At 40.8% G+C, this 15,787-nt stretch overlaps 1 protein-coding gene across 21 annotated transcripts in view; it reads left to right on the forward strand.

Moving 5' to 3' along the window:
* EPHA5 (EPH receptor A5) overlaps positions 1 to 15,787 on the forward strand; it is a 261,517-nt gene that overhangs the window by 174,965 nt on the left and 70,765 nt on the right. For 15 of the 21 annotated variants that reach the window (XM_033060576.1, XM_033060572.2, XM_033060570.2 and 12 more), the window contains 3 exons: positions 12,359 to 12,483; positions 14,224 to 14,256; positions 14,757 to 14,916. In XM_033060576.1, the coding sequence (XP_032916467.1) occupies positions 12,359 to 12,483; positions 14,224 to 14,256; positions 14,757 to 14,916 (318 nt within the window). The remainder of the gene's footprint in view (positions 1 to 12,358; positions 12,484 to 14,223; positions 14,257 to 14,756; positions 14,917 to 15,787) is intronic. The other 6 variants (XM_033060580.2, XM_033060581.1, XM_033060587.1 and 3 more) reach the window with 1 other exon arrangement.

Here is a 15,787-nt window from a genome sequence, read left to right on the forward strand (position 1 = left end):
GAAGGACTAGAGCACTTCCTTAGGTCTATCCAAGTCATTCCCTGGTCCAAGTTGGAGAAGAGAGCCAAGGAACCCCTCGGAGGGAACAGTTACTGATGTTGAAATGCTCCTTTCTCTTCTAACATTCACAAAGCTGAAGGGAGTGACCAGTATAAGGAGCACTTGCCAAAACCAAATCTGGTCCTGTTACAGTGGCTGTGAACCCAGTGAGGAATCTGGATGCAGTGAAGCTTGTCTTTCCTCCATCTTTCTACAGTGTCATGGGACAAATGAGACAATGTCACCAAAGCCTCAGGACACTTTAGAGAGCGCATGTGCAGCTACCATTTGAAACAGCTAAAATCTGTTGGGACCATTAGCTTCTGGATGGCAATCCCACTCTCAGATGTTCAGGCTGTTCAGGCTGGTACCATAGCTTTGCCTTGACCTCCAGAGTCTGTGGTGACCCAGGACTTAGGACATATCCTGTCAGCAATAAGGGGAAAGATTGGACTAGAGAGTCTCTGTACAGTCCATAAATTGGGTTTTCATGTTAGAAACGTTCTGGCATATTCTTGAGATTGTCTCTAAATCCTTATCAACACCTTCAGAAACTAACTGGACTGAAAAAGCCTGCTATATTTTGTCAGAAGAGTCCGTATTTGCTTCCTGCAGAAAAGTGATGCCTTTGCAGGGTAGGAGAGTCAAAAGCCATGCTTTCATATGCAGCTCCATTTATCCTGTTTGAAAGGTTGATGTTCATCTTAAACTTGGGTTGCTCAGTCATGGTCTGTGCAGTTTTGCCTCAGCAAAGCAATTTTGCACAGTGCTTGTCTTTAAGCCCGCAGCTAGTGCTTCTACTTGGAAACAGAAGTTGGAGAAAGTTACTAAATTATGAAAACAAGCCTTTGCCACAAATTTCCCCACAATTTTCCTCTTTGTCACTCACATGGGGGTTTTGTTCCATGTTTGAGCTCAGTGTGATATCACAAGTTTCTTGTGATTTAAATAGAAGAAACCAGCTGTCAGGAGTAATGCTTGCAGGTATTCCTTGTTTCTTTATTTGCCTTACAGCAGTGCCTGCGGGCCAAAGCAAAGATTGTGCTGGCAGGACCTGAATAGTTAGTTCCTGCCCCTCAAGTCTATACAGATAAAGGAATTATTGTTATCTTCATTGCACAAATAAGAGCACGGAAAGATGAAGTGACTTACTCATGGTCATGCTGGGAGTCTCTGGCAGAGCCGGAAAGCAGAGTATTATTTCCTCTAGTCTGATGCTTTTATCCCTGTACCATCCTTTTGTGTGACTAGCCACTTTCAGTAATTTACATTTTTCTGTGATGTCCCCTGGCACAAACAAGCCAGCTGGTAAATGGCACTAAATATATGTCTTTTGGACCTCTGCCTTTCAAGATCCTTTTTATTTTTATCACTTATCTTCTGATAGCCAGGTATCTGTGTAGAGCTGTGCATCTGGAAGGATCTCAGGATGTGCTCATCTAACCTGCTTTAAAACCTCCACACATGCCACAGGTTCACTGGGTGTTTTTTATTTTTTTTCAGCACTTCATTATTTTTGTTCTTAGAAAGCTGCTCCTAAATTTAAAACTGTGGTTGTCTTGCTCCAGAGACAGCAACCTTTTACTTATTTGGAGACTTACGTTCTCCTTCAGTCTCCTTTTCCCCAGGACACAACAGTCTCTGTTCATAGCTTTCTTAACTTTCTCCGATTCCCTCTTGGATTTGGTAAAACTGTACTGTGTTTTTCCTGACATTCAAACCAGGCACATTATGGAGATCCCTCAAGTACTTCTTCCTTCTCCCCAATGACCTGATAGGACTTTGCCTACTGGGAAGCCACAGGTTGAGTGCCAAAGCAAACAGCATGGACAAGGTGCATTCCATAGCAAAGCAGAGCATCAAGACATATAGGAAGGTTTACTGAGCCAGGGACACTGCCGAGGATTGCCAAGACCCATCAGAAGCCCATAGCTTGAACAGGAGCAGCTGATGAGTGGGCAGGACTAGGAGTACCCACTGCCAGGAAGAGCAGCCCTAGGGAGAGCTGCAAGTGACCAGGAGGGGAAAAAAGGGCATGCCATGACAGTTTCTCTGGGAGAGTGCACAGGGAGGTCACAGTCTACTGACTTGAAGGGGAGAAGAAATTCAGTTCATCCCTACCAGTTTGATGGAGCCAACAAGAGAAGACCTCTGGGAAGACCTTATAGCACTATCCAGTGCCCAAAGGGGCTCTACAAGAAAGCTGGAGTGGGACTTTTACAAGGGCCTGTAAGGACAGGACAAGGGGTAATGGCTTTAGACTACAGGAGGATAGATTCAGACTTGATATAAGAAAAAAATTTTTTACAACGAGGGTGTTGAGGTGCTGGCATAGGCTGCCCAGAGAAGCTGTGGTTGCAACCTTCCTAGAGGTGTTCAAGGTTTGGCTTGATGAGGCTCTAGGTAACCTGGTCTATTAGAAAGTGTCCCTGCCCATGGCATCAGGGTTGGAACTAGATGATCTTTAAGGTCTCTTCCCATTCAGACCATTTTATGATTCTGTGAAGCTGTATCTTCTTCCTTCCAAAGGGGCATTGCATGCTCCAATATTTCACACTGCAAAGGCTACCATTCAGAAAGCTGAAGGTACACAAATTTCCCTTGATACTGCCAAGAGGTATTTTCCCAAGCACCTGTAGTAAAACTTTGATTTCTGCTGACTTTAGTAGTTAGCTTCATCTCAGTGTTTGGAACCTGAGGTTTTAGGTCTAACAGTGCCCATGGTCACACTTAAAGTGCCAAAAGACTGGGCACGATAACTGAGTTGGCAGCAAGGATGAGATCTGTTAGATTTTTTTATTTGTTTGCCATTTCCCTTAAAAATAGTAGGAGTCTGGGCAGCTTTTGCTCTGATCCAGAAAAGCTACCATCAAGTCTCAAATCAAGGGTTTTATATAATCATAGGTACATAAACCTTTCCATTTCAGCTCTAGTAATTTTGAGGTTTTACTGATACAGGGGTTTGATCTAGTATTACCTGTTTGCTTATTAATATTTGTTTTTAAGAATTTTATTTCAAGCCTTCCAGTCTTCATTGGGGTACTCTCTTATGGAAGAGGTCTGGATTATGGTTCTGCAAAGCTGTAAACAGCCCAGGGTCCTGTGACAAGTGGTGGGCTCATGCTTTTCTCCCATTTCTGAATAAGAGGTGAGATAAGAGCAGTTGTGGTATTCAGAGGGACCAAATACCATAGGAAATAAAAAACAAGCTACAGTTGGAGTTAAGAACTTTGCCTGTTCTTCCCTCTGAACTGATGCACCTTTCAGTAGTTGTTCTTCAAGTGGAAATACAAGGAATTAATTTTCCTGCCCCTGATTTCACTAGAGTGTTTAGTAATTTGGCTTTAATGTTAGAATTCATCAGCAAGACTCATTGCTTACAGAGTGAGAGGCTTGGCAGAGAAGGAAATTTCCCATGCAGTTTAAAAACAGTCCATGAATTTCCAGGGTTTAGGCTTTGATAACAGCTAGAGAAAGGACACAGCAAGCCTTGTACAAAGAAAGGAGCCAATTTACGAATTAAGAAGGTGTGGTGGTAGAGAGCAGGAACAAGCACACATTTAGTTCAGTAGTTGTGGTTTGGCTTTATTTTGTTCTTAATGGCATGTGGATTTTTAAAAGGAAGTTTTTGCTTAAATGTAAATCAGATATTAGGTTACTAAAGATAGGGAAGGCACTCCTTGGTAAGCGTGATAGAAGCGAGTCTGATAAATGTACTCGAGAATTCTATGGGAAAATGCTGAGCCCTGTGGCTATGATCCAGCAAAATGCTGACAGTAGTGGTAGTGCTCATGCACTTAAAATTAAGCATTTTCCAAAAATGCTTTGATGGATTAGAGCTGGAGTTCTTATCACCTTGCTAGGAGTAAAGTTATGAGAGTCTTGTAAGTCGATAGTATTTATTCCTAGGCTTCACAACTAAACCACTAATGGAATATAGGGAAATTACAGCTTTTCTGTGGTGTGAAGAAATCTGGCTCAGGTCTTAACCACAAACTGTTCCCCAGCTTTCAGAAAAACTTACTATCTTGATTTCCAGAGGCACTAGAAAAATAAAATCAAGTATTGGAATTTCCTGTGGATCTGCACCCTCTAGAAAGCTATTTCTCCATGCCTCTCTTCCCTGCTCCAACAAATATTTGTCTCAGACACACATTGGCTGTGAGTGCAAATACCTGCTGGAGACATCAGGGATGCCTTTTTCCTGAGCCCAGGCAACCTGTGATGCCCTAATGTCTCCCTCTCCCTTCTGAGGATCATAATAAATTGCAGCTTAATTAGGAGCAGGCTGTGCAGGACACAGGGCTGATGCTGCTGTAAGTACAAATGAATGTATGTTAGGCCTGGCAATTGAAAAAAAAGTTTCTCAAACAATGAGCTATGATCAGGGCCAGTCTTGCCAGGCCACTTTTTAAAACTATTTTTTCTAAACAACCTGTAGCTGTATGAAGGGGACTTTGCACCCTGCAAAATACAGGTGAGTGTTTGCAAGCTTCCAGATTTCAAGAGAAAAAAATTACCTTGATTGATGTTGCAGATCATGCCCTTTGAAGCCTTCGTTATACATAATCCTTAAAATTTCTTTTAACTGTGGTATACCAATATTCCTGCTGAGGACTTGAATGTGTTTGTTGATGAACAAGCTGGAGGTAATACTTTCCCTCCTTTCAGGTGAGTGTGCCCAATATTACCCAATTTTCTCTTGTGATATCTGGTCATGTTTTCCTCAGGCCTCATGCCTGCAAATTTTTTGGATCTGCAGGCAGTTTACGTTCTTTAAGAGTACATGTCTCACATCCATGATAGGCAGGAGACGAGAGCAGGTCTGTGCAACTCTGTACATAGAAGACAAATGGCAAGAATCTAAGGGTTTTTTTTAAACCATATGCTTTTAAGAGCCTTGCCAAAGGTTATGTGTTTCTTTGAGATGACAGTGATATCCTTTAGGTATCATTAAATACTCTAGCTCTGTTCTATATGGGGTGGTGTGCGCATGAGGAATGACAAGGCAGTCTTACTCCAAAGGTGCTATAGTTTAGAGCATAGAATTTTGTGGTGTCTTTAGGCTCTGCTTGTAATCCTATTGCAGTTCTAATATATGATAGCCCTGACACAAAGTCAATTCCTTCTGGTAGATTTTTTAGAAATTAATTGCTTACTTTGTGGTGTAAGTGGTGAATTTTGGAAACTTTCATGCAGTCGGTAAGAGAAAGGAGTGCAAGAGATGAGATGTTGCTATGCCTTCCTGGGTTGCCTCCACAAAGGTAGGCACTGAGGTAGATTAGTTTTGGCAATATTTTGTAACAGCAAAATATTTTGTGAATGGCAAAGCTTTCATTGGTTGCATCAACTGTCCTTCGAGGAATATGTGTTGAGTCCTGCTGTCTCACAATTTAACAACATATTTTGATTAAGAGAAAAAGACTATATGTAAACATTTAAAGCTATGGATTTGCTTTCATAATTTATAGGTCAGTAAGTACTTGGTCTTAATAACAAGGAATATTTTATGGACACATTTTTATAACACAAATTATTGCAGAAAGAATTTCAGTAGTGATTTTTCACATGCAACAAGGCATTTGTTGCTATTTGTTCTTTTAATACCATTTTACAGGAGTAGCAAAATATCATTGAGTGTTCATCTAAAGATTTACCATAAGAAGCAGTAGGTCCTTACGGGTGGGTCACCTGATGTTAGCTTGTTACTGTGGTTTCCTCTCTTTTCTCTCTTTTCTGATTCTCTTGCAAGCTCCTTTAGGACATACTCAGAGAAAAGAAAGCCTTGAATTATTGAATTTAGTGTGCACACACGTCTCCTTCCCCTAAAGACACTTCAATTACTGCAAGAACACAGAGTATTGGGGCACAGTAAATCTTGAGGCCTTAGACCCCATTGGTGCATAGCCAGGCAGATCTCCTGAACTGTTACAGAGATCAGAAGTAAAACATTAACCATCATCCCTGTGCTAATGCATGCAGATTGCATGAAGATTACTTCTGTTATTTGTCTAATGTGATATGAATTGAAGGTGATTTTTTATGGTTTGTGTTTACCAACACAAGATTACTTTTTTGTAGAGTGCTAGGAAGTAAAAGCATTGGGTTAATAGTGTCCACAAAACCACAGCATCCCTACTCCTCTCTTTGCCTTTAGCAAAGGTACTTTTCTGGTATCTTAGGTCCAAGGATTAGAAGCCTAGAGAGACATTATCTGAGAAAAGCTTTGTTAAAGAAAGAACGGGCTCTTCAACGCAATTTGGCGCCAACTGAGGTTTTACTTTTCACGAACACAACCTTCTGTCCAGATGGGAGGCAGCAAGTCTTGGGAGCACCTTGGCCATGACTAACTTGGGTGTCAAGTTGTGTCCTGGTGTCAAGCTTAAAGAGCTGTGTTGAATCTTACTGGAACCAGGATGGAGCCCACCTGAAAGACCACCCCTTTTCAGATGAGATAGATCTGGTTGCCAGGGTTAGTCATGGATTCGTATTACAAAAATGGGGCCCTACCTTCTGTCAAGGTCATGGAGTGCTTCAGCTGGGTTCCCCCACTCTTGTTGGGCCTGTTTTGTTTCAAGGTACAGATAAGGGCATCTCAGGTTTCAGAGGCATTCAAAATGCCCATTCAGACTGCAAAGAGATCTAAGACCTGGCACCTCAGGGGTTCTTCTTGGGACATAGAAATTGTGAAGAGATTTTATATATTCATTGCCAAAGCAATTTGAAGATTGTGTTCTCGTTTTGATATCTGATACATGAAAAGGACTAACATGAAGTCCCCCATCTAGCCACGAGATACCTTGAAGAATCATTCAAAAGAAGATGATCTCCATCTATGAACAATGTTTTAGGATTTGGCTCCTATTTGGCAAGGTGTTTGGATTTAATCTAATCCTGGGGCTAAAATTTACCTCTTTGCCTTACTTAGGGCCTGTGCAGGATTTAAATCCCATGAAAGATCTCAGATAGAATAGAAGTGACATTTAATGCTACTTAGTACAAGGACTTTTCATTTCCTAGACTCAGTTTTCAAAAACATTTGCAAGCACTTGCAAACTTGGGGCCCAACCTGTTTGCTTAACTAGCCAGGCATGGTTTGCAGCTCTTTGTTCTCAAGGGACAAACTTGAGTACACTTTGGGATATGAAAAATTGCAGCACAAAAGACAAGTTATGACTTAAATCCTAAGTTCTGACCCGGGTGTTAATATTCACAGTAAAAGTACCCTTAAGTGAACCACTGGGTGTTAAGGTGCCCTAAAAGTTCCTATGTAGAAATGCAAAGAGATAATACAGTGAGAGCATTTTTTCCCTTCCCCATGCAATGTTTCTGTTTCAATTAATATGTCTATATTTTTTTAAATTAACCTACTGCTTGAAGCCACCTGCAATTTCGCAGTGCCTTTACTGTGACTTGATGAATAAGGCAAGTCTTCCTTCAAATTCTGAAGTCATCAAAGGTCTGAGAAAAAAATTAGAAACTGAGTAAAAAATTACAATATACCAGGCTTTTGAAGTGAAACCAGAGTTACTTGTCTCATGGTTCCTCTTCTAATACAGGTTTTATTTTCTTCAATTATACGTGGTTTTATTAAGTGCATTAATTATAACATAACTGTTTGGTTATATGATAACAGGTAAAAGTTATGGCTTTGGGACTGAGTGAGATGGGGGGCCATTTGCTATTGTTTCTGCTAGAGTGAAAAATACCAAGGCAAAAGTAATTGGCCTGGAGAGAACATTAGATAGATCATGAAAAGTAGAAACTGGATTTGTTTTGTCTTGGTACAGTGGTTGTTCACCTGATAACATTAGTTTCTCCTAAAATATAATTAGCATTTTATTCCACTAAGCATTATTGTATGTTAGATACTAGTGAGACACAGCACAGTATGTAGTAAATATGGCCTTTGGTGCCTAGATGGGTAATTCAGTGCAAGTGTCATTATCAAAAGTTGCAGAGGAACAATGTCCTAAAATGCCTGTTCCTCATGAAATAATTTTCTGTAGTTATTCAGATGTGACTAATGATGCATCTTCTGCAGAAACTTTATTTATTTATTTGGTATGCCCCCTTACTCTTCTTAAGAAATGTTAGAAAGAGCACAAGAGAAAAAAAATAGGAAGAATCAGTTTTCTATGCTTTTCTTTGCTTCCTGATAAATTTTTGGTCTCAGGAAAACAGAAATGTACATTGGCAATTTCACACCTTGTTACATCTTCTGTTTGCTTTCATCACGTGCATGGCTGTTTTCATAAATGACAAACATAAACATAAATGATGTAATAACCCTCTTTGATCTTGACTGTGTGGCTGGGAAATTAATGCATATATGCAGAACATGAGCAATTCACAACGTACATCCACATTTTGTTGTGTCAAGGCAGGGATTTGAACAAGACTTCTGTCTGCTTACATAAGAAACATGAAGTATTGCAGCTTTATGTATCTTGACTCTTACATGAATTTTTTTACATGTTGTGCTCCAAATGGAAGGGCTCTGTGTTTTGACTTCTTTCTATTAAGAGGATACTGCCCTTGCAAAAGCAATGACTTTTGAAAAGCAAGTCTTAAGTAATCCTTTAATTTTTTTCTGAGATCATATAGCACAGTATCCAGTTGCAGGCTTTTAAGATGGAATGATTGCAGACTTTGTCCATTTTCCTGGATTGGATTACTTTTTTTGTTACAAAAAAACCTCTGAAATACTTATACATTCCTTCCTTCACTTCACTTCTCTGTGCTTTGAGGATGCAGAGTAGTTACTGTATCATGCCAGCACCACTGGGATTTATTGAATTCCTTAATTGGCCTTTGTCTCACAGTTACACTTTAACACTTTTTTTGAAGAAGATTCAAAAAGGATATGGTTACTCCTCTTATAATTTACTTTGAGAGTTAGGTTACTCATTTTCTTATCTTCCATTCATTTCCCAGTAGAGCAGAGCATTCTGTGAGCCACAATTGAACATTTTAGAGACTTGCACACGCAGAGATTTAAGTCCACGAAGCTGCTCACTAGCCAAGCTTTTTGCACAAGCTTTTAAAAGGGAATGCTCTGGTTTAGGGGTGTAAGAAGTTTAATGGGTGTGTTTGGTTGCTGGTGGTGCATTTTGTGTTGTACAGTGCAAGTGCACATAAAGGAGAGCTAAACTGCCCTGAATCTCCTATGGAAAGTTTGGCAGCAGAGTTTGGGGGCACTTATCTTGTTTTCTTGGCTGTAAAGCACTTGTAAGCCTCAGTCCTATAAACGCTTCAGAAAACCTCAATGAAGTGGATGAAAAATCCACTATTTGATCAGGAGATTTTGATGCTGGGAATTGCATGATTTTCACCTTCCTGAGAAGCATTCAATACCAGGGAGAGCTGAGGTTTCCCCTCACTGCTCTTCTCAAGTCTACTTTTCCTAATAGTAGTTTAAAATGGTATAATGCTCAGCACTTATGTTCTCTATCCTGCCAGACCTCTGCTGCCAGCTCTGCAAGCATGGGATAGACGTTGCAGGGATTTAGGGGCATTGGAGATCAGTCCCAGAGGGCATAGGTGCCTTTTTTTTAGTACAGTAATTTCACGATTATAAGCCGCACCATTTTGACTAAAATTTTGCTCCCACCCCGGAAATGCGGCTTACACTCAGGAGCGGCTAATATGTGAAAAATTTTCTGAAATTTCCAACCCCGGGAGTTCCAGCCAGGGTGCTGAGCCAAGCACCTGCCAGTAAAACCCGGCATTTCGCGATTGTTACAAATTGGTTACTCTGTTGTGCGGCGGGTGCAGGCAGGCTCCGTGCTGACAGCGCAGGGGGGAAGGGAGGCGGGGGCTCCATGCTGCCATCCCCGCGGCCTGGGGGGGAAACGGGGGGCTCCCACCCCCGCCTACCGCCGCAGGAGCAGGGGAGCTCCTTCCCCTCCTGCCACCGTGGGAGCGGGGGTCTTCTTCCCCTCCTCCCACTGCCGCCGCAGGTGCCAGCGGGCTCCATCCCTGCCTGCCACCGCGGGGCAGCGCCAGGCCAGGGCGAGTGAGCCCAGCGGCAGCGGTGGCCGGCCCCGAGCAGCCCCGCCGAGCTGGGCCGCCCAGCCCCGTCGGCAACCCTGTGCCCACACGGCCTGAGCTGAGCCAGTAAACCCCGCGATCTCGCGATTCTGTTACTAATTGGCAACTTTGTTGCATGTGGATCCTCGCTACGAACGACAGAGCGGCTTATAATCAGGTGCGGCTAATTTATGGATGAAGAATGAAATGTTGCTGACACCCGGAGATGCGGCTTATAGTCTGTGCGGCTTGTAATAGTGAAATTACTGTACTTTGGTGGCTCCTCCCTGTATATGGTAGCATCTGAGTGGCTCATGATAAGTGATCAGTATCATGTATTTAACAAGGATTGTAAAATCTCCTTTTACTTTGCACCATCACCACACAGCAAGGCTTGTTATCTAATGTCTCTAAAAACTATGTAGCTTCCTTGCATCAGAAGAGGCTTTGTTCTGTTTTAATGGAGCTCACTACTCACTCTGTCTTCTCTGAGCTAATATATCTGACCATACACGTGAGCACAGATCATATCTCATTTGCACTCAGCTTGCTGTGGGCATGTATGCACAGTGCACATTTAGGCACCTAGGATGGATGGAAATTCCTTTACCAGATTAGTAATTTGTATTTAGGTTGCTATCTGCCTTCACATAGCCCAAAAACTTGTAGAGGATGTCATTAAGAGAGGGGTAAGGTGACTTTTGCAGATGAAAAATTTTTGGTGATCACCATGCAGTACCTGCATAAATAATATGATTATCAATCAAATCAAGGTGGTTTTCATTCGCTCAGTGGAACAGTTGTGAGCACAGTAGTGGGTGCACAGTTAAAAGGCTAACACTGTCTGTACATCTTGATGCCAGCTCTCCAGCAGAAAGCAGTATGGAAATAGCCAACACCTTTCAGGATCCTTCAAGAGCCAAGTGGGAAAAGTAAACATGAGTGTAAAAAACTACAGCTGAAGCAAGACTGAGATGTAGGAACTTGCTATAACACAGAAGTCTTGCTGCCAGCCTTCAGTCCAAGAATAATTGTCTGGAGCTCTTTCCTTACTTTTTAGCTTAAAAATTAATGTATTTTTGTCTTTATTTTACTTAATGGGTTGGGAGTTTTTACAGTGTTAAGATAATTAGCTAGTCTTGCATATAGAAGAAATTTTTTTTCTATAGTTCCACATACATTTTGGAAGATGAAGTGTGGTTGTTTGCTACTGGTCTTTGCATTCTATTCCCCATATGGCCACGAAAGTCTTTGCCATGGGTCTCCTCAGGCCCCCTGCTATCCAGCAGGAGCTTGCCTGTGTGGAGGGTGAATTAAAGTCCCTCATCCAGGCATGGCCTGTTTTTATCTATGGAGAAGCTGCTCTTGGCCCTGCAAATTGGAGACTATGAATTTCTCCCATCCCCTTTTCTTTTCACTTGATGGTGTTTCTAATCACTGGCATGAAATACCTGTGGTGTTAGGGTTGCATTGCCCATAGCAGCTTTTGCTAGAGAGCTAGTAGGGGTGGCAGCAACCACAACTTAAAAAACTCTCTGCAGACATCAGATTGAATACAAAGGATCAAGCCTGTTTCTGATGCAAGTGTGCTACAAAGGGTAGATAACCTTTCGGGGCTGCATCTTAAAATAATGAGTAGAACTGGTATGGCTGCTTTCATTCTGTGGCTTCCCCAAGCACACTGTGAACCTACAAACTGTGATTACCATTAAAATCTTTTGCCATTTGCAAGGAATTGGCATCACCATGTGGGCTGTAAGACCCTAGTGATATTAATGGAGAGCAATTGAATTATAAAGGTTGTAGTATTCCTTGCTTCTGGAAGGAGGGGTCTGAAAGGATACCTAGGCTTAAACTACTTAAAATCCAAAACTGGTAAGGAGTCTGTGTAATCTAAGGTCTTCTGAAAAATATATGCCTTGAAAGCAGGCAAAAGAAAGCAAAACATAATCAATATGTAGTTCTGATAGCATAGACCCCTGACATATTTGAAAAGAGAAGTTGTGGATGTGTTGAAAAATTGCTTGAGAAGAAAGGGTTGATGTGTAAGCTGTGATAGTAGTTCATGTTATTACTTCACCTTGGTGGTTATGCTGCTGCAAATCTGTGCAAGTCCAATTATTAAAAATGGGAAAATACCACCAAGGTAAAAACAGACCTCACTGATCTGCAGTAGTGAAGGATTGTCTTGTATTTGAGGATGCGCTGATGTGTTTGACTTTGGTTGAGGCAGATCATCTTACTAACAATAATTTTTGTCTGTTCTGTTTTTTCTCCTGTCTTGCAGCACCTTCTCCAGTCAGTACTGTGAAGAAAGGGAAGATAACTAAAAATAGCATCTCTCTTTCCTGGCAGGAGCCAGATCGACCTAATGGCATCATACTGGAATACGAAATCAAATATTTTGAAAAGGTGTGATGGACTGATTACTGAGCTTCCCAAGTACCTTCTCTTTGTTGTTTTCTTTTAGTTATTATTATTTGAGTCATGGAAGGGAATGGAGAGATTTTATGCATAAATCAATGTCAGATTGATTTTGCAGTAAGTGATTAGGAAGACTTGAAATGAGGGTGTTGTTTTCCATTAGTGTGCCCCTTGTCTTCAACAAATACATTAAATCCGTGTGTCAGATTTTTCTCCAGGCTTATCACATTAAGATAGAGCATGCTCATTTGTTAAAAATAGAAGGGGTTGAGGACTGAGCATGTCTCCTCCCAGAAACATCAAGCAATCCCTTGTCTTTGGTATTTCAATTTCTCAGTTGATTTTCTATCCACTGTGAAAGGAGAAATGGGTTGTGGAGAGAAATTGTATGTGCTGTGATATGAAGAAGGGCATCTTGGCTTAAAAACTTGCCTGGATTTTCCAGCTCTTTCTCTCTATTTAAAGGGAAGCACAAAACTTGCCTCTCCTAGTCTTCATTTCAGATGGTGACTTGTTCTTTTCCTGCAGAATTAATGTCTTTTGGATGAAAATGGTTGCAAATGCACTTTATCAAAGTGTTGTATTTTGAGTGATATTGCCTTAAATCTCTGGAAATCTTAGCTTTCCAAAAATCAGGTTTTCAGGATTTGACTGAATAGGGGTTTTTTTTGCCTTAGCTGGAATTGTAAGGTGTTCTTTTTTCCCCAGAAACATCCAGGCTTTCTACATAAAACAAGAGGAAAATAATGAAATTGAGTGACAAATCACTTTTTTAGGGGGATTAAATTTCTATTTTAAGGAAGATAATCCATTAGCTCTATCTGTGATCCAGGTGAAATTGCTCAACATGGACCAGGACTAGATCCTTATTCCTTCTGTCTTTCTTTGACCATGGGAAGGACCTGCTCAAGCATTTCATGCAAACAGAGGAAAGAATTTAATAACTCTTCTCCACATTATTTTTGCAGATGGGGGAACTTGTGAAATAGATTCGTTAGTTACTTAAACAGGGCTGAGAATTAAAGTACACAGCAAGAATCAGGTTATGTTGTTGATAGAAATAATCCATTACTAATTGTTTTATTAACTCGTTTGAATGACTGTTGGGGTACATTGACTCCTTACCATGGAATGACTTGGGAAGAATAGCTTTTAGAAAACAAAAAAGGTAAAGCAAATAATTAAAGTAAAAGAAATTATGTATTTCTTAATTTTCCTTAGTTTGTTTTCAAACAAATTGACAGGAGAGGGTGCTTAAAATGTTGTTTGTAGTCCAGGGCTAGTGTCAAATAGCTCCAGCAAATAGTTCCTCAAGAATTGAGTCCTTTGTGGAGAGGCAGCTCCAGCCAGTCCAAGTTTATGCTGTCTAGATTTATTTTCTTCAGGCTGAGAATGAAACTTAGTGTTTTCCATAGAAAAGCTCAAGAGTCCAAGTGTTTACAGAAGCCAATAGTGTATTGAAAAGCTAACTGGCTGACATACAAGCAAAGATGTGACCTAATATTCACTTACTGCTTTTTAACCAGTAGTTAAAAATAAAAAGAATAAAAAGCAGTTTCTAAATTTGTAGACCTTAATTTATGAGCTCTTGTCTAGATTAGGTGTTACAGTAAATAATTCTAAGAGTAATTACTTAGCATTTCAACAAAAATTTAATCAAAGGACTGGAACTGTTTTACATTGGAAACTGATGTAGATGAAGATTTATTTCAGCAATTTTTCTTCCAGTTCATTGCTTCAGAAGAACAATGCAAAAATCAGGTAATTTCCTGGAGTTTTTGTTTATCATTCCCTTCCCAAGGTCAAATTCATGGTTCTAGAAATGCAGGCATAAAATTGTATCGTGTGTAATATATTATTCTCTTTTAGACCTACTTATATTACTGGGAAGCCATTTTGGTGTAAATCAAAATCCTTTTCTAAGGTGATGGGACTGGTTTTATCTTCCCTGTGCCTTGGGATTGATCTTTGTATGATAACCCCAGGCCATGTACATCCTGAGCAGTGGAAAGCTGCTTCTACTGCAAATGCCATTTGCATGTCTCCTAGAATCATTGATTATAAAAAAGAAAATCAGATTTCACATTTTGTATTGCAGAAAGAACCTTCAGAGAGGGGGTTTTGAGGAAGAAATCCTTAAAAATCCATACTTCAGTCATCTTTTGTAATGTTTCTCTGGGGGTTTTTAAGAGTGTGTCTTCTCTGGGAGCCACTCTGTGTGTGTTTGAACTTTGTGGTTTTTGTGGGGGTGCTGGGAAAAGGACCAAGAGACGAGCTACACCATCATCAAGTCCAAAGAGACGACGATTACGGCAGATGGTTTGAAACCTGGCTCAGCATACGTCTTCCAGATCCGAGCCCGGACAGCTGCCGGCTATGGGGGCTTCAGCCAAAGATTTGAGTTCGAAACCAGCCCACTGTGTAAGTCTTTTTGATTGCTGTCAGCCCTTGTCTCTGCAGGGCTTACCAGAAACAAGTCAGGGGATCGATACCTTTGCAGAGAGCGCTTCCTTTTATTCGTTTCATGTCTTGACTTTGGAAACATCAGACACATCATGACTCTGCACTTGAAATATCTGTCCTTTGCTTCCTCATGGTGAGGCAGGGGATCTTCAGGCTACAGAAATTCATGGCATTCCATGCTTAAAAAATCCTGTGTTTACAGGAGCCTGATGTAAGAGAGTCTTTCCTCTCAGGAGGAACAAAGGGGATGGGACCTGCTCTTTAAAAAGGGTGTCTGCAGAGTTTTTGAAGCTCTCTTAAATATCTACATCTGGGCTAAAAAAACCTTGAAATGGTGCCTCTCTGCAAGGAGAAGAGTTGAATCAGCGTTAGTGTCTTTTGTGTTTTTTGGGGAAAGTTCCTGTCAAGTTAAATGATTGTTTCTGTTGGCTGCCAATGCCACAGTCTCAAGAAAAGAAGGTTGACTTATAATCAGAAATGGAAACAGATGTGCACTGCAGGTGTAGGACTTCTTGGCCTGTTATATTTGTGGGGTTTTAAATTTTCTTTAATTTTTTTTTAATAAACAAATCTGATTATCCAGGGCTGGATTCTGGAACAGATTCTCTGACGGTGAACTCCTGAGGCACACAGACGCTCAGCTGCACTTTCTTCTGTGTTTAGACACAGCTGTGGGGAAATTCTTTTTGTCCCAAATACAGAATTTTGCTGACGTATCAAATACTATTTTGTCCACCAGAAGATATATCTTCTCTCTTTTAGTCTGTACAGCTGTCATTTATTAATTTTATACAGTGTGCATGGAAGAGGAATTTTATGGTGGAAATAC

Source organism: Catharus ustulatus, chromosome 5 (assembly GCF_009819885.2).
Source record: "Catharus ustulatus isolate bCatUst1 chromosome 5, bCatUst1.pri.v2, whole genome shotgun sequence".
NCBI lineage: Eukaryota > Metazoa > Chordata > Aves > Passeriformes > Turdidae > Catharus > Catharus ustulatus.